The sequence below is a fragment of the Leiobunum rupestre genome, chromosome 6, assembly GCF_980474605.1.
Source record: "Leiobunum rupestre chromosome 6, qqLeiRupe1.1.hap1, whole genome shotgun sequence".
NCBI lineage: Eukaryota > Metazoa > Arthropoda > Arachnida > Opiliones > Sclerosomatidae > Leiobunum > Leiobunum rupestre.
In genome coordinates, this window is record NC_143389.1 from 26,585,375 (window position 1) to 26,609,209 (window position 23,835).

Below are 23,835 nucleotides of genomic sequence, written 5' to 3' on the forward strand. Positions count from 1 at the left end.
CAGAAAAATATTATCCAGTAAATTCTGCGCCTAGTTCAGAATCAGATCCATCAACCACTTAGTTCAGTACCAACTACTTCGCCAAATGTAGCGCCAGAGACATCTTTGACTTAAAAAGACATACTAAGTAGAATAAAAGAAATAATATATAAAATTTTCCAATTTGTAATAGATGGTATTAATACCTTATTATAACGAGCTCAAGATTTTAAAAGCAAATAGGCAATTAGTTTAAAAAATATTTTTCACGCACCTTCCGTAATTTGCTTCTTTTTTCATGTTGTAAATAATAACCTTAACTAAAGTTCGCAAATTATAGCACTTTGTCAGTATAAGTCAACAACAAAGCTTAGGCTTAGTAATGAGTAATATGAGTATTGTAAATTAAACCGTAAACAAGGCACAACCAGGAGAATGACACGTGCAAAATATTCGTTGTACCTACAAGCCATCATGTTTTTCTCATAGAATTTTAGACTGCTTCAGCTGTTTGTCTTTTAAAGAATCTTGTTAGTAAATAAATGTGAGAGTCGAAGGAAGTAACGTTGCTTATCTTGTTTTATTTCAGCCAGCCTTTATGGTACAATTACAAACTATTCGTTCATTTTACAAAAAAGAGCACATTTTTTTTTAGTAATTATTGTATGCACTATTTTACACTCGATTTTAGAAAGAACACGTCGAACCAAAGTAACGGCACCTAAAAGTTTAGGATTTCGAAACAGTATACAACGGATAACCACAAAAAATCTAGAAGAGTTATTTTTAAGTAGTAAAGGTCATGACACGTACAACTTATATCTACAGTGCTTATTTTCATTTACGCTATTTGATGTTGTATATATTTTTATTTTTTATTTATTTATTTATAATATGGCGTTAGGCATAGGAATATACTGAGTCGTTGATGCTTGTGATGACAAAACTAAATTTCATTTGGCTCCAAGCATTCAACACTGAATTACGCACACACCAAATTCGCTTTTTTATACGGAGATGTTCCTCATTAAATAACGAATTATTAGTTTATTATTAAATTAGTTTCTTTTATTCGCTTCTTTCGTTAATGATTAAGATTGTATTCTTTGTTTTTATAAATTCAGAGTGGAATAGTTTAAGATAAATTAGATTTTCGTCAATTATTTCCGATGACAAATGAGCGACTAATTTGAGAATTTTAATGAACTGATTGAGAGAGAACTCATTAAAAATGTTTTGAGCTGCCCATTTCGAAAGAGGAACACCTCAAATTTACGCGAGACAGTTATTGTGCTACAGAGATACGCTCGTGAATGATTCGGAATGAATTTGATTTTCGTTTCATCTAGCGACTAACGAACACCTTTGAATTAGTTTAAAGAAGAAACGTTCAAGTCATTTGACTAGAAAAGGTGTGTGTCATAATCCACCTAATGTATAGAAATACTGCGTAAAATTCTTTATTCACGTCCAAACCTTCGTTTAACCGTGGGATCCGTTACAAAAGATGAGGAAATGTGCTCTCGCGGTGGATAAATTAAATTCGGAACAAATAACTCTACGCGTTTAACATTTAACTTAGATATATATTTTTTATATTCGTATTTTGGCAAATTACCTCGAACCTGGAAACGTACCAAAATTTAAGCTTTTCACGAAAAAATCGCGTCGTCTGTCGACGGTCTTTAGTTATTGCGTCTTACACGATTGTAGAAATCCGTATTATTTCGTTTAGCAAAGAGATAAAACAATCAGGCGTAACGACTACGAGATTGGTAAAATGCTCTACGGGGAAAATATACAAGTAGATTTTGAATATTTGGTTTTACGTGTCGCGTTATGCTAACGGGTAAATGAACGATGCCGACGCTACGAACGATAGTCATAGAAGCTTAAGCGAATTATAAATTGATACAAGATCAATCGTAACAAACCCCGAGAAAAACCACCACCTTCCACCGACATACAAAGGGCCTTTCCGATAATGTTCAAAAATCATAGAAATCGGCTAGTGCACAACACTTAAAGAGATATATTTATGTATATTTCATATTTGTCTCGTGTATTTTGCGTTTTCAGTTCTCATTTTTCCCTAGAAGCGGTGTTAGACAGCCGAAAGAACCACTTACAACGAGAGAAAACACTGTTATTTTATGAAATTAACGTTACACGTAAAAGGAACGTGAGATGTTTAAAAATGAGTATTACAGTGTCTATATTTTAACGAAGCAATTCGCGGTTGGTCGTCCCGTTTGGGGACCGCCTCTTTTTTAGCCGATTGTTAAATCCCATCCCAACAAGCATCCCTTACAAAATTTGGTAAAAATGTTTTTGGCTCTACAAATTTTCGGGGTTGGGGAAACTTTTGGGGGTAACGTTTACAAGAGTATACTAATTGGCAGTGTGTAAATTTAGAGTATATAGCTTTTACCTCTTTCTCTAAAAATATGTCGAAATATTACGATTTTACAAAGGCGGGAGGGTGGCACTCGATTTAAACACTATAAAAAGAATACACGTTCTCTACAAAGAAGAGTTTTAGAGGGTTTAATTACACCGATTTGAACTATCACTCTCACAGGTGCGGGGCTCATATTTACCACGTAAACTCTGATTAGCTCTGTTTGAACAGCACCTACATAGCCTAGCTACAAGACAACTACGTTTATAATTACGTCGTTTGGTTTTTCTGTATACACGCGGATTTCTTTTCGAGCACGAATATGTTTTCTCAGCAATATTTCGGTAAACCGAGTTTCGTAAGGGATGCTTTTTCGTATCGCTCGAGGGACACGGATCGTTCTCACATTTACAATGACGACCGCGGGATTTTACACCTAGTACCCATAAAAGCCATTTGAAAGTAAAACCCGACTTCTTCTATTTCAAATTAAACTTAATATGATTTTTATTTTTATTTTTTATTCCTCTTTCGATATTTACACGTCATATTCGCGCGCTGGAAATCGTTGAATATATATATTTTTTTGTAAACGAAAGTAATATTTATTATTTTAATAATTATGGATTCACGCCTTATAAAGAAGTGACTTGTTTTATCTCAGAATATCATCTATATGTTGTAATACGCGTGGCATTTTTGTACAATACGACGCCGCTACTACGATCTCGCCCTCTTATTCTTATAAAGTACGCATCGTGTATATTTATAGTTACACGCATTGCTTTTGTTTTAATAGCAGCGTTTTAATTGTAGGGTATTTGGGGATTAAATTCTGGAGAAACTATATTTTGTTTTTGTTAGTGTATAGATTGAAATCTAACTACTTTATATATAATTTGTTTCTCGAATTTTTGTTGATCAACTAATATATATCTCTCGTCTAGGTGAATGGGCCACGGATTTACTTCGACTATAACTGAAGGAGTTATATAACTATCTACACGTAGTACTACCGGGTACTATTTTGTATTATATTGATTGGAAAGGAAATCAGCTTTCCTTTCGTACATTACCTACTTCACGTGCAATTTATGTCGATTTATGCCAATAATTGTTTGACAGTTGTTTAGCGCGGATATAACTTATTAACTGTTTCGGTTGAAGTTTTTCGATGATGCTTGTGATCGAGGACAAACGATTCTATCGGCAATTATCAAACTGTGACGGAAAGACGTTAACGAAAAAACAGGATCGGTATTAAAAAATGCGCGTAATGCCTATGTATTTAATTGTCTCTAAAACGATCGGCGATTTCATTGAATGTCTCGCTTCCGTAATTAATCGAAACGGGCAGACTGAACATATTCAAACTCTACGAAGAGCGAAAACGGAAACAAACCAGCACGCTCTATTCAGAAACCTACAAAAATGAAACGTCTTTTTTAGGTGTCAATGTATAATCTTCATTCGAACAGTTCTTAATATATGTTTTTTTTTTCATTTCCATATTTAAGTCCGTACAGCTTGCGTTTTTAAATTTTTCGTCTTTATTTCGATATTTATATATATTTACGTTTCTACGCATCGGGGATTCGGGCTCGTTTTCGATGAAGGTGGCAAGCCGCTGACGAAGATCGGTTTGCCACCTTAAAGGATCACTAGTCCGTCGCGCCTGTGTGTTGTTTGTGGAGAAGGTCCTGTTTATTTGATGACTTTTCGTAAGGGGTAGAGGGCTGACAGCAGCGCTACCAACGTCGGGAGCCAACTCTCGGGAACGCTAGATGGAGCGGAATTGCATCCGTCGGTGTGGCACTGGCAATACTGCACTTGCACGTGGAAGGTACCCGCTCTTTTTATACAGTCTTGACCTTCTTTCTCCTCCTTGAACCAACCGCATCCACGAATGTATCGATACTCGTCTGAGACTGGAAAGCGGAAAACCAGATAGTTAGGCAAGTGGCTCGTTTAGAGAAGTAGGCCCTGCGATAAAACCGATTCGACAATTCACTTGGGAGCGTACAAAGCCTAGGTTCTTTATTATTATCTCGTCACTTAGACATAAGGGCTGGTTGTTAAAAAGCGTATGTTTGTGTATACAGGTTTTTCATTTTTTTAGAATGGGATAATAATCCGCCAGGCTAACACAGAAGGCACCACCCTAGGTCAAAATCATCTAATGACTTTTAATTCCTTTTAATTTAAGAATACATTTTCGCCATTAGTGGCGTGATTGAGCTAGAGTGCCTAAGGTGGTGCCTAGCTGATTATTATTTATTTATTTTTATTTAGGGACGTCAACGTCTTAAAGTTAAAGAAATAAAAATCAAATGTAATTGTGGACCATGCATTTGATTTTTATTTCTTTTCCACGCGATCTACGGAATTAGGGCTGGTAAAATCCCTGAATATTTTTGGTTGCATTTGCTATCACTAGGTACTGAAAGGGAGGACCTACTTATCCCCCCCCCCTGATTTTTAAAACGCCGGTGTGGCCCCTTAACCATTCACTGCGTTACTTGAGCAAATAAGTAACTTATCAAGAAAAGGTGAGAGATACCATTCAAATGAGAACATCCCACTTGATTGAGACCAGAGCTTCAAGGGGGCCCTTAATTGATATAGGTCTATGGGCTAGATATACAATCTCCCACTATAAACACCAACTTTTAATTGCGCGTGCATGGGTGAATGGGAACTGACAGGAAAGGGTAAACACCGGGTAATTTTTGGCGCGTGGTAAATAGTGGCGTTAATAATCTAACTCTTAAGGTAAACGAACCACGCTATGTATTGAAACCCGTCACAAAAACTTCTAGAATGTAATTAAAAACCTGAGAGGCTCTTTTCAGGCGTATAAAACGAAAAAAATGCAACGGAAAATGAAACTGAAATGTAATCGTTACAATATTTACGTAAACTACAGAGGAAACTCTCATTCGTAAAGACACTCCAGTCAAGTGGTGTTTTTGGAAGCCAATTTTATTATTTTTCGCTATTAATATTATCTAGTTTCAAATCTGGCTTTGAGATGGCGCTGCGGTACATTTTAAATGGAAGAAACATTTACGTTTCAAAATGTACGTCAAAACCGATACGTAAAATAATTATAGTTTTCGTTTACGATTGCATTCTCACCAGTAATCCGCTATTTAAAAAAATTAGATTTTTCACAAAATTGAACTTACTTTTTTGTACAATTTTTCGACAAATACTCGCCGGTTCTTCGGGACTGAGAGCAAGCTTCCTTTGATTGCAATCTGCGAGAGCGATTGTGTGGTTGTTGAACGGATCTCGACAGTCGGGGTCGTATCGAGAATTGCACTCCCAGCACATAATCGCCGTGCCTACAAAATACGCACATATTCACACTATTGTTAAGATATTGGCTTCTATTGTGGTATGAACATAACAGGTTTACACTCTAGTTAAATAGACTAGTAACTTTAGACAAAAATTGATCAAATTTAAGAACAATTTCAAACCCGGTACTTTAACCTCATACCTCAGCGTGACCTCCGTGACGAATGAGGTCAGTTCAGGCTTCACGTTGTTATGAAAAAGGAACATTCTAATAGCTATATATAAAGCTAATAGATGGCAGTACGGTTATTGAAACGCGTTTATTAAGGCACGTTTTAGATAAACATTCAAATTGAGATTGCGCCAGAAAAAATTCTCGTACGATAATCTAAACTTTCGTAGAAGTTTTGTAACTTTGTTGTAGGGAATAGCCTAGCCTTTAATATTGTAATAGATTGTATAGCTCTAAATTTAACACAAACGTAGATATTACCGAAAAACTATTTCCCGCCATATAAATTTGTGAGTACAACCAAATGATGGGGACCTTTGCTAAAATAAAAATGCTTGCAAAAATTTATTATGGTTGTAATCTTTCAAAGTGAAATTCTTAAGTTGCTTTGGTACAGTATTGTTTTATTTCAGTATGAACATTACGGGTTTAGAAAGTAATTAAATTTGGGCTCAACTGGCGTTTGAATTTTACTAGTTTCCCGTGCTAGAAATAACTTCATTGTCGCTGGATCTGAATATTTAAATGTAATCCATTTCGTTTTAGATTTTTAATCATTTCCTATGGGTAATATATAAATTACCGGAAGTTAGTAAAACTAACATACCAAAAGGTGGAATTATATTTCTTATATCTATTCTGTTTGATTTACTTACTACTACCCTTAAAACATTCTACAAATTATAGTAGAAGGCTATATAAAGTTTAACATTTTCTATACCGTACATAGTTCTTTATAAATATTTCAATACCTAGATTGCTGATTTAAAAAAATTAAAGATTATCCGAATTCAACGATTTTGTAATTTTTATCTAGTCGATTCTAGGTATATCGAAATTTATAATTAGATATTCAACTTACAAAAAATTAACATCATAGAAGACACAATTTTGACAGAAAGATTCCTTGCTGAACCACAATTTAGAAGACGATAGTTTCTAATTAATAGTTCAGCAATAGCTCTAGGGATGGTACCACGTTTGCTAGTCCCCATGATACGCAGTGAGATCGACTAATTCTCTGATTACCTACGGTTTCTATTCATGGTCAAACGACTACACCAAGTTTTTGAACCCTAAAAGCCCACTACTCGTTTCGCCTGCTAAGCGAAAAAATGATGGTTACAAAAATAAAACCCAAAAGTGTTTATATAAACAAGACAATTAGGGATGGCTTGTTGTCAATTTAAAGAAATTCAAATAAAACTAAAATTTAAGTAGAAATTTCCCATAAGTTAGGTAACTTGGTGGAAATAGGTTTATTGTTTTAATAATTTTTAAATCAATCACTTTAAAACGCGGACTTCAAAGTTGCCTTTCCCAGAGTATTAAAATTATGAACGTAAATGAAATATTGTTAAAATTGGATCTACAACGAGGGGCAGGTCACTTCCTTGATTAACGACGCACCCCTCGAAAGATTAAAACCGATTTAATCGTGATTATTTTGATTAAATTCAATTTAATCACGATTATGTTGATTAAATCACGTTTAATCATGATTAGAATGTTTAAATCTGATTTAATCATGATTAAATGATGAAATCTGATTAAAATGATTAAATCCTGATTGAAATGATGAAATCTGATTGAAATGATGAAATCTGATTAAAATGATGAAATCTGATTGAAATGATGAAATCTGATTAAAATGATTAAATCGTGATTAGTATAATTAAATCGCGATTAGAAATTAGAACAAGAATCAGAATGAGTTTATTGGTGATTCGAATGATTATAATTGTGCATAATTATAACCAGTGGATAAGAATAATCTAATAAGTGATTAGAATTATCATTTTGTATTTACCGCGCTCGATTTACTGCCGACGTCGAGGCCCACGTTTACCGCGATCTCGTTTCGCGATTTTCACTCGGATTAAACGATAATGTAAAATGTTTCCTTAAATCTCTGAAGAAATGTGATGGTAAGAATTCCAAAAAAAAAGTTACTAAATTGTGATAACTTGTAACAAAGCTGTGTTGTTTTCGGATGTTTCAAATAAAATGTGATAAGTTATTTTTCGAATCATTTAAATTAAACACAATTGCGATAGAACTATCAATATTAATAATTAATATTAAATTATCGTACTTAAGTTTTGATTTTACTAATAAAATATCGATTCGACCGATTATATTGATTAAATCGTGATTAAATCTGATTAAAATGATTAAATCTGATTAAAACCTTGATTTAATCACGATTACTCTGATTTAATCATTTTACTATGATTAAGACGCAACAAAAATGGAAGTGACCTGCCCCTCGATCTACAAATATAAAATGTAATGTGGCTTATGATAGAAGGCAGACACTTAGACAATGTGAAATTAGATGACCTACACTATTGCCCTAATTAAATGATTTTTGCAATCTTTAAATCTTAAACTATATTCAGAGGCGTAGCCAGAGTGGCACAGAGGCACGCCCCCCCCCCCTCCGAATGTGTAGGCAAATTCTATATTTTGGTCATGAAAAACCATATATGGTCTAAGTCTAATTGAATATGTTGCGAATGATGAGGTTAAACACATATTGTTGTCAAATTTGGCAAATAAAGGGTTTTATTCTAAGCCATTTCTAAGTCTTGAAATCGTACGTGCTTAAGTACCGCGATTCTCCCAATGAAATACAATCTTATTTTACCCTTTCGTCGCGAATTGCAGTGTCCCGTACACCGATGAAAAAATAATGGGAGAATGCTCCTCGCCCATATAGTTGAGATACGTCAGAAAAACGTCACCAAACAGGATGCTCGAGCGGCTGCAATATGGCGCAGTGACGGTGGCTGCACTATGACCTCTCTTTTTCTCACGCACGTACTTTTTTTTATTCCCCCCCCCCCCCCCTCCGGTCCATTGTGAACGCGTCTTGCGATTCGAAACCGTCGTTAATACTGTCCGTCCTCGGGCCAGGCCACCGCGGTCTTCTATTTATAGGAGCTCGTATCGATTCGGCGCAGCTCGTTGTTATTCAGAAACAGCTAGACTTGTCCTCGCCAGCCGATCGTATACTCTCTACCGGTACAACATCATATTTCACTTCGTACGTGAATAATGACCCAGTTTACTCTGGACATAAAAGTCCCCGTGTCACTTTAAAGGCCGGTTTTCACTGGTGAAAAACTCTAGACGGCGAGCGGCGACGTGAAAATTAAATAAGATATAACGTGTTTTAGCCAGTGGTAATGAACCTCGTAAGACTATGGCACCTTATCTGTATGCTTCGCCTTATTTTCACTATTTTTCACGCTATTCTGCGAGGGACTAAAATATCAATCCTGAAAGATATTTGTAACAAATTTTATTTACATCTATAATTAAAATACCTCTTGGATTTAGACAAATTTTAGTTGAACTGTAAGAAACCATATTTTATGGAAAAATAAACCAGAATAGCTATTGCATTGCCCACATGGCATGACGTAACTAATTATTTCTAGAAAACATTTGTCATTGAAATGGCTACCATTTCCATCAATCAAACCTGACTGTAAATTAGCACTTTATTAATTTTCCAGATTGCTTTCTATCAACAAATATTACGTGACTTGCCTTTGCCCACTGAGGGTTTAATATCCTTTTGAACTATCTACAGTGCATGACCACAATTAAAAACGTTGCCCTATAGTTTTAGAGTGTAGGGAATTATAGTCATTCAGCTGTGAACTCCAATTTACCTCTCATTGGAGAAGAATGACGAAGTACCAGACAATAATTGATCTGGCTACACATAGATATAAAATAAAGTAGATACCCAATTCTATGGCTTTAAGAAATTAAAATAATGTATATAGAATCGCACTTTCTGTGTAATAATTGACTCTATCTTTTTAATTTTGACGACTCATAGGTGGCGTCTTACAGGGACTACCCTCAGAGAACACGTCTTCAGCTACTGAACCGCGTCGCAATAGAAATTCATATCGAAATCATGTTATTTTCATTTACAAAGCCTTCCTTGGAGTTAAACAATTTGGTTCAATTTTGTACCGTGACTTTCTGTCTCTCCTCCGAATACGTATCCCAGTTCTGATATGAGAAATGAATCTCCAGCTCTTAGTACATTAATGCATGAGAAGTACGTATCTATAGAAGGAGATTCACAGGCTGTTGAAGCCCCTTCATATTTGAAGAATCACCTCCGAAAGGTTATAGAAAAGAAAATCTATACTATAATTTAATTAAATCTGCAATAGAACTATTTTAACGAGTCACTGATTTTTTTCCTTCTTAGATGAAGTAGGATTTATACCAAATCCGCTACAAATTACCGCAGTTATTACATATGGGATCAACCATTTTCCAAGATGGTGTCAGATTTCAACCAAAAAAGTTCTTCTGAGTATGCCTAATCAATACAAACAAATTGAGTTGGTACAAAGTACAAATTCCGTCGTTTATCACGTTGAGAACATTTACATTACTTTTCCATCTTGTTGAACAGCCGAAGCATAGAAATAAGGGGCTGTTCACAAATTATGTAATGTGGTAGGGGGGGGAGGGGGGGGGGGGGGTTTGGCAAGCGTTACGAAATGTTACGTGGGGGGAGGGAGGGTTTACTGAAATGTTACGTAACACATCTTATTTTTAATATCGAACAATAAAATTTTCTCCATTTTCAGAAACAGTCACAATTATTAAAAACATTTGTATTTTCATTGGTTTACTCACGTTTAAAAGAATTTCATACCCATGGGTATAAAGTGTTGCGTAAAAATACAGTTGTAATTTCAAATGATAATTACAAACAATAAAATTTAGTACCTGATCTTATTGTACTTTATTACCAGCATATTAGTTGTTACGTACTATAATAATTTAAGGGGGGGGGGTTCGATATTTGTTACGTAATTTAAGAAGAGGGGTCGTTCCATTTGTTACTCTTTGTTACGAGGGGGAGGGGGGGAGTCCAAAAAGTGGTTTTTCTGCGTTACGTAATTTGTGAACAGCCCCTAAGACGTATATTTAGAACCTCAAAATTATTTAAAAATATAAAATTTCTTCTATTTATCCTTTGGTTACCAGTATACGACACCGTTTATATGAAAGCTTATTGAACAGTATCAAAGAGTAGTAACTATTTTCTAGTTTACATCGTCGTAGGTGTATGTATACGATGAGGTTAGTTAACATGCCAGAATTGCTATACACAGTATTGATGAGCCCCAAAGGTATCATTGAGGTCTTTAATCTTATTCTGGGATTCATACGTACATCAGCTTGGCATGCAAAGGAGAGGGAAGAATGATATACAGAAGGTATCGCTAGTCTCTCCGCATGTTTTGGATTTAGGGTATGCGTGTAAGGTTTCAACTCTCACGAATTAGTCTTTTGTAATGAGCGGAAATAGTAATAGACGTAGCCAAAAATGAAATTAATTGATCCCGTTACTATCCTGATAAACCATCAAATATAATTAGAAATTTTCATTTCTAGATAAATCATTATTTTGATTATTCAATATAGATAATTACGAAATAAAAGGTCGGTGCGTGAAATATAAAAAATTTTGCGGGTATACTTGGTGTATGATGCTTGTATGGTAGTTAAGGTCGACAGCCTTTATTCGGTACAGGCTGAAGCGGCGACTCGATAAAAATTTGATTCAGTACTTCAGCCGATTGAAGTCGCGCGATAAAATATTAATAAAATATGCCGAGTGACAGGAATAAAATGGCTTTAATGTGCGGGCCTATTAGTAATGCAATATAAAGCCTTAAATCTACGCGGGATTATAGAGCACTGGGTGTGGGCGAGACTGCGCTGGTTCCATTATACGCGTGTACGGTTCCCGAAAGCGAAAATCGATGATGGGGATATCTAGGTCGTTACAGCGAAGTCACCCAGCCTCCGTGTACACACCTATCACCCATTTTGAAACACGCTCACTGGAATGGGATACCGACAGCGAATATACGTGTCAATCTCTTGAAAAAAAAAAAAACACTAGCTTACAATCTGGTAATATGTAATGTAATACGTATACTCGATCGAGATTAACTTCAAACGAAAAATTACACCATTACGAACGTTCTAATAGATCAAAGCAGGATGAATCGTTTTAACACTCCATACCCAGAAACGTATTAAATCAATCTACTCTCAAATATATTTCTGAGAGTTGAAGCTAATGTAATTGCCCACTTCAACTTTCTATCGGTTAAAATATTTTTGTTAAAAGCCAAAATTTCAAACCAGAGATACACTAAAGCTTAAGTCGGTTTGAATGCTTATGAAATTGATATAAGGAGGTTTGTTTTAAACTTGATTTTGTATTCTTTGATTCATAGGATAAATTTGGCCATTCTAGATAGGTTATCTGATCAATATGAAAATCCTCAAACTAGAGGGACGTTAATTAAAAAAAATTGTTTAATTTGGATTTCTTTGCTTTCTAGTATAAATTTTGGCCATTATTTAATTTGCTTAAAACTACTTTAAAAGTCGGTGTCGCGCTAAATTATATGTGATTTTGATTCCAAAATTTAGTAAAGGTTCACATCGTCGTTTGAAAATTACGATTCAGTAAAGTGGCGGATCATCCACAGTATAGCTAGAATAAAGGCCGAAATTGCTACTAGGGAACTAGCTTTGCTTAGATGAAATACATATGATTTTTTTTACTAGCGAGGCACTAGCCCCATCTACAATAAAAATACACGAAACTATAATTCATAAATCAAATTCTATCAAACACTCGCCAGCTGGCGCCTATGAATTAGAATGAATAAATATTGACCGAATAAGTTTGTGATTGGCGAACACTTCGCAGGTATCGACTTAATATAATGCTTGACACTTCGACAGTCAAATTGTTTAATATTTAATTAGGATATATCGTGACTTTTGATCATCAAATGTTTTGACTTTTGAATGGTTTTTGAAAGTCTCTGACCTTATTATGGAGTTTGATATTCGCGCGGTTTTTCGGTGTTTTGCCGATATTGTTTACTCGCCGATTTTGAACCTTTAACCAGTTATGGTGTTTTTTAGCTTATGAATGACTTAGATGAATATGACAAATTGTGTGGGGTCCAACTAGAAAACACCATTACGAAAATGATATGATCCAAAGTTCAAATTTGAACCAAAGTGGAATCAAGACACATTTATTTTGAATCCAATTCCGTTTGGATGAAATGGTTTTATCAAATCCGAATAAAGTTGAATTTTATACATCAAATATATGGATTAAATAACAGAATTTTGGATCTGCCAAGTTTTGAATATAATTTATTTGGTTCACCATTGATAGGAAACACAAATGTTTTGGAAGCTCACAGAGAATAGGCCACGATGTCCTTCAGAACTTGAAATAGGACGTTTTCCATTGAATCCTTTCAGTTCGTAACTTTCGAACCACGACTTTTCTAAACGAAAGCAATGTCACGTGTTCCGTACCATCTGACTCATCAGGACAAGATCTATCGGTTGACGCTACATAAAGTAGCTGGGAGAGGCACTTAATGTCATTGACCTTTGTTCAGTGCAAAACTTAAAATTGACAAGTCGAAAAATTAAAAGGCCTAATAAAGTTAAATTTAATTTCATATCTACGTCTTAAGGGTAAATAATTACTGTTTTGGTATCAAATTACATTACAAATATACTAATGTTAAAAAAAACTGTAATATTTCCTCTGTACTCATCAAACGTTCCAACCGAAATAAAGGTCGGACATTTTCTTTGGGGGTATAAAAAATACTATAGGTTATAATCCTTTCAAGGCTTTGGAAATGTTAGGTTTTAGAATATTTAATGAGTATTTGCTTCTTTTATATACTCAATGGGAGAATGGCTCTCGACGCGAAAACTCTCCTTCGAGCCAAATTCGGCTCTCGACCACTTTGTGATAAATAATATCGATTTTGTCACCAAATTTCCAACACTACGTGTGCGCAATACAATATATAATATTTTTACATCAAGAGAGGTAGAGGCGCACATTTTCACCGTACTTGAGACTATAAAGGAGAATATACAGAACTTAACTACCACTGCACTAATAATATTTTCTACAAAGAAAATACAGAAGAAGAAATTTACGCGGCGTTCAGATATTTGAACGTCAAAAATAATATTTAATAAACGATGACGACTATTTGACAGCGGGATAAATTCCTAGCGCGGCGAGTCGTTTCTCAAAATAAAGTAAAATCATTGGAAAAGAAATGGAACACAAAATAAAAAACACAGTTGCCGAAAAGTCCGTTTCTGTTTTTCGAAATGTTACTTCACTAAACATAATACGTCCTCTACCAAAGTACGTCACAAACGAAATTGGTCAATTTCGAAAGTCAGTGGCTGGAAATTGTCTTCCTCATATCTTGGGAATACTCACTTACCCCAACGTCATATTTAGTCTGTTGTGTCGTCTTAACTTCCACTCTCACAGCGTAGGGGAAGAGATCTATTGCCAGAGTAGACGTGACTTTCAGGTACGTATACCTGGAAACCACCGCCTTCCAATTGTTTGTTTTCATTTCAGCAAAAGCTCAAGGAAAATTAACTCTTACTTCAGCATAAACGACTATTTTATAAATTCTTTTCATTTTTGAGGAATAATTATTTTTAATTTGAGATCTAAAGACAATTTGCGTGAAATTTATCAGCCTTAATCTCAAGGGGCTAAGCATTCGCCGTAATCCGCTTACTTCCTGTACAGGCATACTCTAAGTTATTAGCCCCTCACTCACTCTGGCAACATTTCTGGCAAAGAAGAGAATACATTTATGGGTTGTTCTCAGAAGCTGAGATAGAGTTTATTCTTAAATAGGAAAGGCTACCTGAAGAGGCCTTTCGATCGGCTATTAGCATAAATTACGCGAATGAATTTAGCTTTCACTCGAGCTTAAGCGCGAACAATTATCCTCTTCCCAAAGGAGCTATTCTCAACCTCTACTTCAGGCGTAATAAATTCAAACCATTATTTTCAAAAAATGTCTATTATAATTACAGCCTTATTGTCGTCATACGTAAGACCTGGTAAAATATTTTTTATCCTCGGTGGCTTGCAGCTAGCCATAAAAGCTAATTAATAGCGTGCAGAAATCGAGAATTAATAGATCTGAGTGGGGCGTTTTTAGAGCGTGACTTCGCGTTCTTTCCCAGGCAGGGGCGTAGGAACGTTCTAGAAGTTGGAGGGAGCAAAGAGAAACGAAAAGAGGTCTGGAGAATGGTTTGGAATTTTTAATGGAGTGTAGCTTCTCCGAGTGCATGTGTAATTTTTACTTCTATGTGAATTGGCGGGAAAAGACTGAAAATTAAACACAGTTGTGGTTCTATAAGCTTTATACGCGTTTAAAATGAGCATTTCAGCCTTTTGAAGATTTCAACAAAACAAAAAGTTGGAGGGGGCAATATCATTAGTTGCCCCTCCCAGCAAAATTCTAGGGAGGGGCATTGCCCCCCCTTCCCCCCTGGTTCCTACGCCCCTGTTCCCAGGAAGGAATTGTTGATTATGTCATTACAACCATTTTCTACTTCGTCTATTGCTGATGTCAGCCACTCCCATTACTTATCGAGACAACACGAGATGAGACCCTCGCGTCAGACAAAAATTCAGCTAAGTGTTAACGCAGCAGCGGCTGGTATTCCACAGTCAAAAATTGTAACTACTTTTGTTGGTGAATAGGCCTTTCAATAAAATAAGCTACGCTTGCTGAACTTGTTTTTATGTAGCTCATTCGTCACGAAATACGTAGAAATTCAGTTCAGTTTATACTTAAAAACTGGGCGCCTCGCAGTGGCGTAGCGTGGGAGGGGCAAAGGGTGCCATGGCCCCGGGCGGCTCAGATGTAGGGGGCGGCCAGCGGCCTGGTAAGTTGAAACGAACGCCGCCGGCCGAGATCGTGGATCGGAAAAGTTATAAAAAAATATTTATGGTCTACAATGTGCACGTTGCGATTAACAAATCTGGGTATCTTGGCAATCGAACAAGAGGTACAAATTAATATTGACCATTGCATTAAAGAGTTCGTGTTGCTAAAAACACGCGAAACAAAATTTTAATTTTAAAATGACTTGAATCCTTTGGAAATCAACAGAGCAACATAGTATCACAGAATTTTCAGGGGGGGGGGAGGGGGGACGGCAAATTTAGGTTTGCCCCGGGTGGAAGAAATACACGCTACGCCACTGGCGCCTCGTCTAATTTACCCTTATGCCTAAGGCTTTTCGTTGTAAAATGTCATCGATATGTCCCCCGTGAAGCAGATAGTGCTAGTTGTCTCCTGTTGAGTGCGAATGGCCTATTGCATATGCTCATTGTCGTCTTTGAGTGGGAATGGTCTATTGCCTATGGTTAACTATCTTCTGTTGAGTGCGAATGGCATATTGCCTATGCTTGTTGTCTTCTTTGAGTGCGAATGGCCTATTTCCTAGTGCTAAATGTCTTCTTTTGAGCGTGAATGGGAAAATTGTCTTCGTTTGAGCGTGAACTATCTTCTGTTGAGTGTTAATGGCAAATTGCCTATGCCTTTGAGTTGCGCCTTAAAGGCAATTCAGTTAACTCTGCTATATTTTTGTGAAAAAAGTGCGAATAAAATGTAATGAAATATGGTGAATAAACTATGAAGGTACGAATGACTGAGTATATGGTAAAGCGTAAATGGTGGTACGAATAGGTTTATTTACCTAAGCCAGCTATCTCGTAAAATCTTTTCGTACCTCGTTTTAGTCATATGAACTGTTTGTTTGCGAGATTGAGGCGTAATTTAAAATATAAGGTGTTTTTTTTAACTAAAATCGCTAAAATATTGAAATTTTTATGGTTCGTTAATATTGCCGGGGAACTCTGTTTTCTGAAAACTCATCGATTTCTGAAAATATTTTCGCAATTTTCAAAATATTATCTTTTCACCACTAGGTGCTAGATCCAATTTGCCAAGGGTAAAGTTGTAGAGCGTCATTGAAAACGAACGAATATCGTTAATTCCATGAAAAAAGACCAATTTATCACTGAAAAACTGCCATGTTGGGCAAGGCAAAATACACTTTCAATTCCTTCCGATTGTACACTTTTACTAAGATTGACTTAATAATTATTTCAAACTCCTTTTTCGGAAGTCACTTAGCTATTTATTTTACAAAAAATATTTTAATTTTTATTCGTTTGTGGTTTTATTAAAACAACGCATCGTTAAAAATAGGTGTTGACAATTTAGTTTATGAAATAATTAAAGAAAATGGCAATGATATTTAATTTGATCGTATATAGGATAATAGTTTATTTTCAATTTTTTTTCATTTTTAACAATGGTTTAATTATCCCCCATCGGCTGCCACACAGGCTTGAGCTCGAACGATCATTTCTAGGATTACTTCAGGCAAGCATTTATAATTCATTGACGAAGTTCTTCTTGACCTTGCGTAAACCCTTTCTTTGATAAATCCCCAAAGGAAAAAATCCAGTGGCGTAAGATCTGGGGATCTTGGTGGCCAATGAACGGCACCGTTTTTGCCGATCCAACGTTGAGGGAACTCATGGTTTAGGGACATGATCACGTCCCTGTGATAATGAGGCGGGGCACGCTCTTGTTGAAACTAAAGGAAGGTCGTCGATTTCTTCTGAAAGTTCGTTCTGTAAGAAAAGCAAATAATTCTGAAATTTCGAGGTAAAAACACTGGACCAATGAGGGAATTTGCGACGAGTCCAACCCAAACATTTAAGCGTTCAAACTGCACTTGGTGATGGTGTGGAAATCCCCAGTGATGGTTTTCGACGACCTTCCTTTAGCTCAAGAATTTGGTTTCAACAAGATGGTGCCCCGCCTCATTATCACAGGGGCGTGACCATGTCCTTAAACCACGAGTTCCCTCAACGTTGGATCGACAGAAATGGTGCGGTTCATTCGCCACCAAGGTCCCCAGATCTTACGCCGCTGGATTTTGCTTTGGGGATTTATCAAAGAAAGGGTTTACGTAAATTCATGAACTTCGTCAATGAATTATAAATGCATGCCATGAAGTAACCACAGAAATGATCGAACGTGCGTTTGATAACATGATCGTTCGAGCTCAAGCCTGTGTGGCAGCCGATGGGGGGATAATTTAACCATTGTTGTAAATTATCCAATATACGATCCAATTATATATCATGGCTGCTTTCTTTAATTATTTCATGAACTTACTTTTCAACACCCATTTTTAAGAAAGCGTTGCTTTAATAAAAAAAACGGCTGAGTGACTTCTGAAAAAGGTGTTTGAAAGAATGATTAAGTCATTCTTAGTGTGTAATCGGAAAGAATGGAAAGTGTATTTTAACTTGCCCAGATTGTCAATTTTCTAGTCGTGTTTTTCAGTGAATAATCGGTCTTTTCGATGACGCTCTACAACTTTTTCCTTGTCAAATTTGATCTAGCACCTTGTGGTGAAAAGATAATATTTTGAAAATTGTGAAAGTATCTTCAGAAATCGATGAGTTTTCAGAAAACATAATCCCCCAGCTTCAATAACAAGCCATAAATATTCCAGTATTGTAGCGATTATAGTTTTTGAAACAAATGAAATTTTCGAGCAAAAAAAAACACCCTGTATTTAAATCAAGATCCTTTTTAGTTAAAGGTCCACAGAACCGGTTAAAAAATTTGTCCAGAATGTCAGCAATCTCCTCCCATTTCGTCACGTGATTCAGGCAAAGATGATTTCGTAGACCCACCCTCAAAATTCTAATGACTCTGTGGCCCTCTAAGGTCTACTATAGATTAACACGTTTTTCGTGTATGGAACACAAAACGTACAAGTTTGTGACTGCGGCTGAATGCTGTCTCCCAATCTCATAAGTACCGTATTAGTGTAAATATTTTCAATGTTTTGCTATATTCCTGGACATTAAGAAATTACAGCACGGTTAGTGAATAATTTGAAAATAAATGGCCAGCTACATTAGAAAGACAAAACGACACACGGTACTTTTGGGATGGACGTGCAAAGGAAAAGTGCTATCGACCCGGCTCGCGTTTCGAAAGTTGAGACCCGATGTCTCGGCGACCTACACTACGACTTTCCAGAAAAATGGAAGAGAAATCAATCGATGAACAATTTTTTCCCGTTTTTAAGCGGGCGCCACATATGTGAGGAAGAAAGTTATAGCTATAGTTAAATATGCATTAACCTATTTTATTTATAAATAATGAAAATTTATATTACTTTAGCACCAATTCGCTAAATTCTGCTTTTCTTAAAATATATTAGGTTTCCTTCAAATTCATGTATAAATTAATATTTGTCGTATATATTCAATCACTAAAACCTAACTAAGACTATCTAGGTGAAAAATCGTAGCTAAGAATGAATTTAAAAAAAAATCAAAATCTGCTTAATTATTATAAATTTAAGTCTCTTGAAAGTGCTTTCGATAGTAAAATATCTTTATAAATCGTTTCCCGAGATGGTATGTCGAAAGGAGTTGCCATTTTTCAAGATGTGTTGTGAAAACACACTTGACAGAGAGGACAGTGCGAAAAACCACAAGTATAAGGGTTGATTCGAGCCCTTATGGTTTTCGAGCACCAGACGTATATTGTGTATAGTAACAAATACTACTTCACGGTGGAGCGAGCTGAATTAACGTAGAAGACAGTTTGGCCTTTAGAAATGGCCCGGCAGAAACCATTAAAGTCGGCCTGGCTCAGCCTACAGGAACTGCTCACCGAAAATAGAAATAACAAAGTGGGCCGTCAATCGATGTGATCGATATCGAGTCGAGCAGCGCCGCATCGTACGCCGCCGCCGTGAGTTCGATCAGCCCCCAAAAAGGAAGCACCTCCCTCGTACCGTATAGTGGGACGTCACTATCGACACACATAACGAGTTGCTCTTCTTAAATTCTTAGCTACCTTAACGCTAAGAGATGGAAATGGAAAATGCTACGAGATAGGTTTATCAGTTTAATGCGTTTTTTGGTTAGATAAATTCAGTACTCAAACCTTATATTTCAATTAATTATTTAATAATTGACAAGTCAATTAATAGACAGGGATAATGTGTGGGGTTGTAGATGTAGTCTAATTGCACGTAGACTGCATTCCCCGCATGATCTCTGTCTAGGACATTCCTAATGACGTCAAAGTCTTAGCTACTTGCTACGACATAAATACTTTTTCGTTATAATACTACTTGTAAATACATCGTATAATGTTTGAGATCTGCATGGATACATGACTTACCTCTACAGTCTGACCTAGCAGAATGAAATGTAAAATGCACTCAACAATTTAAAGGTCTGATTTATATTAACATTTTTTATCTATTTTCGAAACATTTAACAGGAAGTTCGATATGGCAGAATTGAGGACTATTATCGACTCGTTGCGAATTTCATCAAAAAGAGATTAACTAGTCGCAAAAATAAAGTTTCAGAGCTCTATGGCACTGGATCTCCGTACATTTTTTTATAACGGCTTAAAATAAAGTGCATTTTAACGATTTCTGTTATTTCAGGTTATTGAAGGAATCACTATGACTCAACACCTACTTCGTCCGATTTGGTCATCGGAAAATGGTTAGCAAATGCAAGTTACATTATTTAAATCAGAAAGCTCACGAGAAATGATTGTCTGCTAATACGTTCGCAACTATGCTCTCGCAGTGGCTTTCTCACCGTGAGCCATTTGAACTAACTTTCAGGTTACCAATTAAAATGGCTGATACAAGGGTGTGATGCGATAGTGATAGACCAGATTATAATTATCTTTTTAGCTTCATTTTAAAAGTTAATGAAAACGGAAAAGAAGGAGCGGGCATTCGTGTGGAAAAAATGTGTAATTTTTCAGTTGATTAAGAACATTTACTTAGCAGTGTGAAGATGAAAATGATTCGAAAATGTTGATATTTTAAAGTGTCTATCCACACGTTGCGTTCTTTAACTTTTTCAAAAAGGCAAATTGATAAACCCACGAGGAAAACCTTGCAGATAATGTAACTTTTTAGGGGAAGGTTGATTTTTAGATTTATTAGCTTTTTTTAATTACTAATTCCAACCGCAAGGGTGTAACGGTGTCAGTACTCGCATACAGACTCCCAGCATGGAAACAGGGATTAGACAGCAAAGTTTGACATTCCGGCTTATATGGTGTCAGAAAAAAACAGACGAACTTCACTGCAAAGTATGCGCGTATGAATGCAGCGGCTATTGCTATTCTCACATATTTTAAGTACCCAAATGCATTCTTGGAATAATCTGTGTTTTAATAAAGTTTTGGCTTGAAGAGGGACCACGGTCCGAAAGCTCGCCGTGTTTATTTTAATTGTAAATAAATTTTAAAACTTTAGTCATGAAGTATCTCGACTCTTTATTATTTTAAATTTTGTAATTATAACGCCATGACTTTAAATAGATTTAAAATCAATGATTATGTACATGTACTTATTTACTTAGGGAGGAAGATGTTGAAACGATCCATGGACATCATAGACAAATATTTCCCAAGCACGTGTGGGGTGGCTAAGCGAATACGTCACCGTGGCTCGCTTCAATTGAAAATCGCAGGGTGGGCAAAATGGAAAAGCCATTATGGTTTTAACCAGATAAAACGTCGATTTTAATTGGTTAAATCAAAATGAAACCACCATTAAAAAATCTTCTTATATCAGGCCCTAATATGTATTTCTCCTAGTGTTGATGTTTTTTCAAACTATTCAAATCAGAAAGTTTTAGTTTCGTACTTTCGTTATTGAAAGACTCTTGTTATTCATATCTAATTCTAAAGAAAAGATAGTTTCGGTTGTTTTCACAGCTTTTTTGCTTTTCATGCTTTAAAAAACGGGTTTAGCCATGGATTTTTCTAAATGGTTAAATCCGGTCTGGCTGAGAGTTGCCAACCCAAAAAGTCTTCAGTTTTAGGGAACCTATGCTATACCGGATTTATTTAATTTTTTTTAGAGGAAGAAGCTTTGTCTTCGAGCATGAGGTTTAGCATAGTATTTTTTCCTAAATATAAGAAATTACATTCTTGCTTATAAATGAACTATTTTATTATGATGGAGGTTCTGGACTGTTTCTTGCACAACTAAGAAAATAAAAGTACCAACGGAAATTTTGAGCAAAGACTGTTCTCTGTTGTTGCCCGTAAGGTTTTAAATTACGATTATCACACGTTTATGTTTCAGAGGAAATTCAAACTCGTATACACCGGACCAATGTAATGATGATTACCGGCAGTAATTAGAGAATGTGACGGAATACGAAGAACAAGGGAGGGAGCCCTATCACTCGCTACACGTACAACGAGCGCCATTCCGGGAAACGGAAATTTGTATCTCCGGTGGAAGAGGGGGAAAGAAAGGGGCTGGAAGGAAACGAAAAGCGTAGTGTTGTTGGCTGTTAATGGACGCGAAATGACCCATTTTCGTTCCCTCGGGACCCAAATCGACGCCTGTATTTTATCTTCCCTCGTTAGATAGATATATTTGAATACGGCCCTCTTCAATTGACGAATATCTAAGGGCGCGGATTAGGAAAAATGCCTACTTACTTTATGACGTAAATTACATTTTAGAAATATAGATTTACATTTTAATTGGGCGGATATCCAGTTTTATTTATTTGGCAAATATACTGTAGCAAACATTAATTTGATTGATCGCTGGTAAGAGATCTTTTTAAACTTATATTTACAGCTACACTTCTCTTTCCCTTACCTAACACTAAAAACATTTAACATTTAAAAACAGTTAAATTTCTTCGAAACTGATATGACACTTCGATGTTAGAACGATACAATTGTTAAAATACTGGCGTAAACGAAATATTAGATGGTATTCTCACGAATTTCACGAAATATGACCAAAACTCTAGTCCCCATAACCTTCAAAATCGATTTCTTTGATATTTAGTTATTACTTTTGATTAGTGTTTCCAAAGGCTATCTGATCACGTTATTCAGGTCTAGATTTTCAGATATCTGAAGATAAATAGTCGTCTAGAGCACGAAATAAGTTCTCAAGGTTAAGATAAGCCAATCTTCATTTTAAGTCAATCAATATTTTCTGAGAGGGAAATCAAATATGGGTATAAACATTATATATACTCAATAGATCGAAACCCAATCGAAGCACATTTTGGGAGGGTTGCGGTTGTTTGATACTCGTGCTAATAATAATGGCGGGTTGTTTTATGAAATCCTAAAACTTGTACGAATTTATTTGTCGTTAAAGTTTTAAGCTAAATCAAGCGAAATATTTTAAGGTTAATTTGGCCAATTTAAAAAATTCGAATCGGTTTGCATTTTACATTTAAATCCAATGTCGTGTTTTCTGGATTTGATAAAATGGACCAAGCAGTAATTTGGAAATTCCACTTAAATCATTTTTTCCTTGAAGTCAAGGCCCGGGTATTTTACGAATAATCAGCCCAGGACCGAGGCCTAATGTGCCCAATTTCTAGGGGCGTCCAAAATGTTTTTGTGAACCGTTGAAAATTCAGAGATAATGGCTTTTTCCTTTTACCCGCGCTCAAAGCAATCCAGGATTGCTCCCAGATCGATCTAGAAATAGAATCTCAATTACAAATAAAACACGAGATGTGATATGAGAGTGCTCTGGGAGCGTAAAAGGAATTCACCATAAATCTATTCCTGTAATTCTTTAAATCATCCTGTTAAACATTAATAGTGTTACATTGTTAATCAGTTTAAAGCTAGTCTAGAGGTTTAGTTTTACTTTTAGATTCGAAAAAATGAGGCTAAATTGCCACTTTATTTAAATTTGCAAATAATATTAGACTAATCATGGAATGAAAACTTTTTTTTTTTTCGGAAAAATACGGAAAATGTTTCGGAAATAAGGCCTCGGTCCTTTTCCGTGGAAAATTTTCCGACTCACAACACTAATTTGAAACTTTTCCATGTTCATCAGAATCTAAGTGTTTTGGCAAATTTTAAATTGTTTATACAGTGTTCATCGGAGAGTAGAA

General features: G+C 35.8%; 1 protein-coding gene across 1 annotated transcript in view; it reads right to left on the minus strand.

Annotated features, from left to right (window-relative positions):
• Positions 1-550: 550 nt before the first annotated feature.
• LOC149940529 (UPAR/Ly6 domain-containing protein crok-like) overlaps positions 551-23,835 on the minus strand; it is a 28,740-nt gene continuing 5,455 nt past the window's right edge. The window contains exons 2-3 of the mRNA XM_090178030.1: positions 5,569-5,727; positions 551-4,308 (exon numbers count right to left, since the gene is read on the minus strand). Coding sequence (XP_090034156.1) covers positions 4,085-4,308; positions 5,569-5,727 — 383 coding nt within the window. The 3' untranslated portion in view covers positions 551-4,084. The remainder of the gene's footprint in view (positions 4,309-5,568; positions 5,728-23,835) is intronic.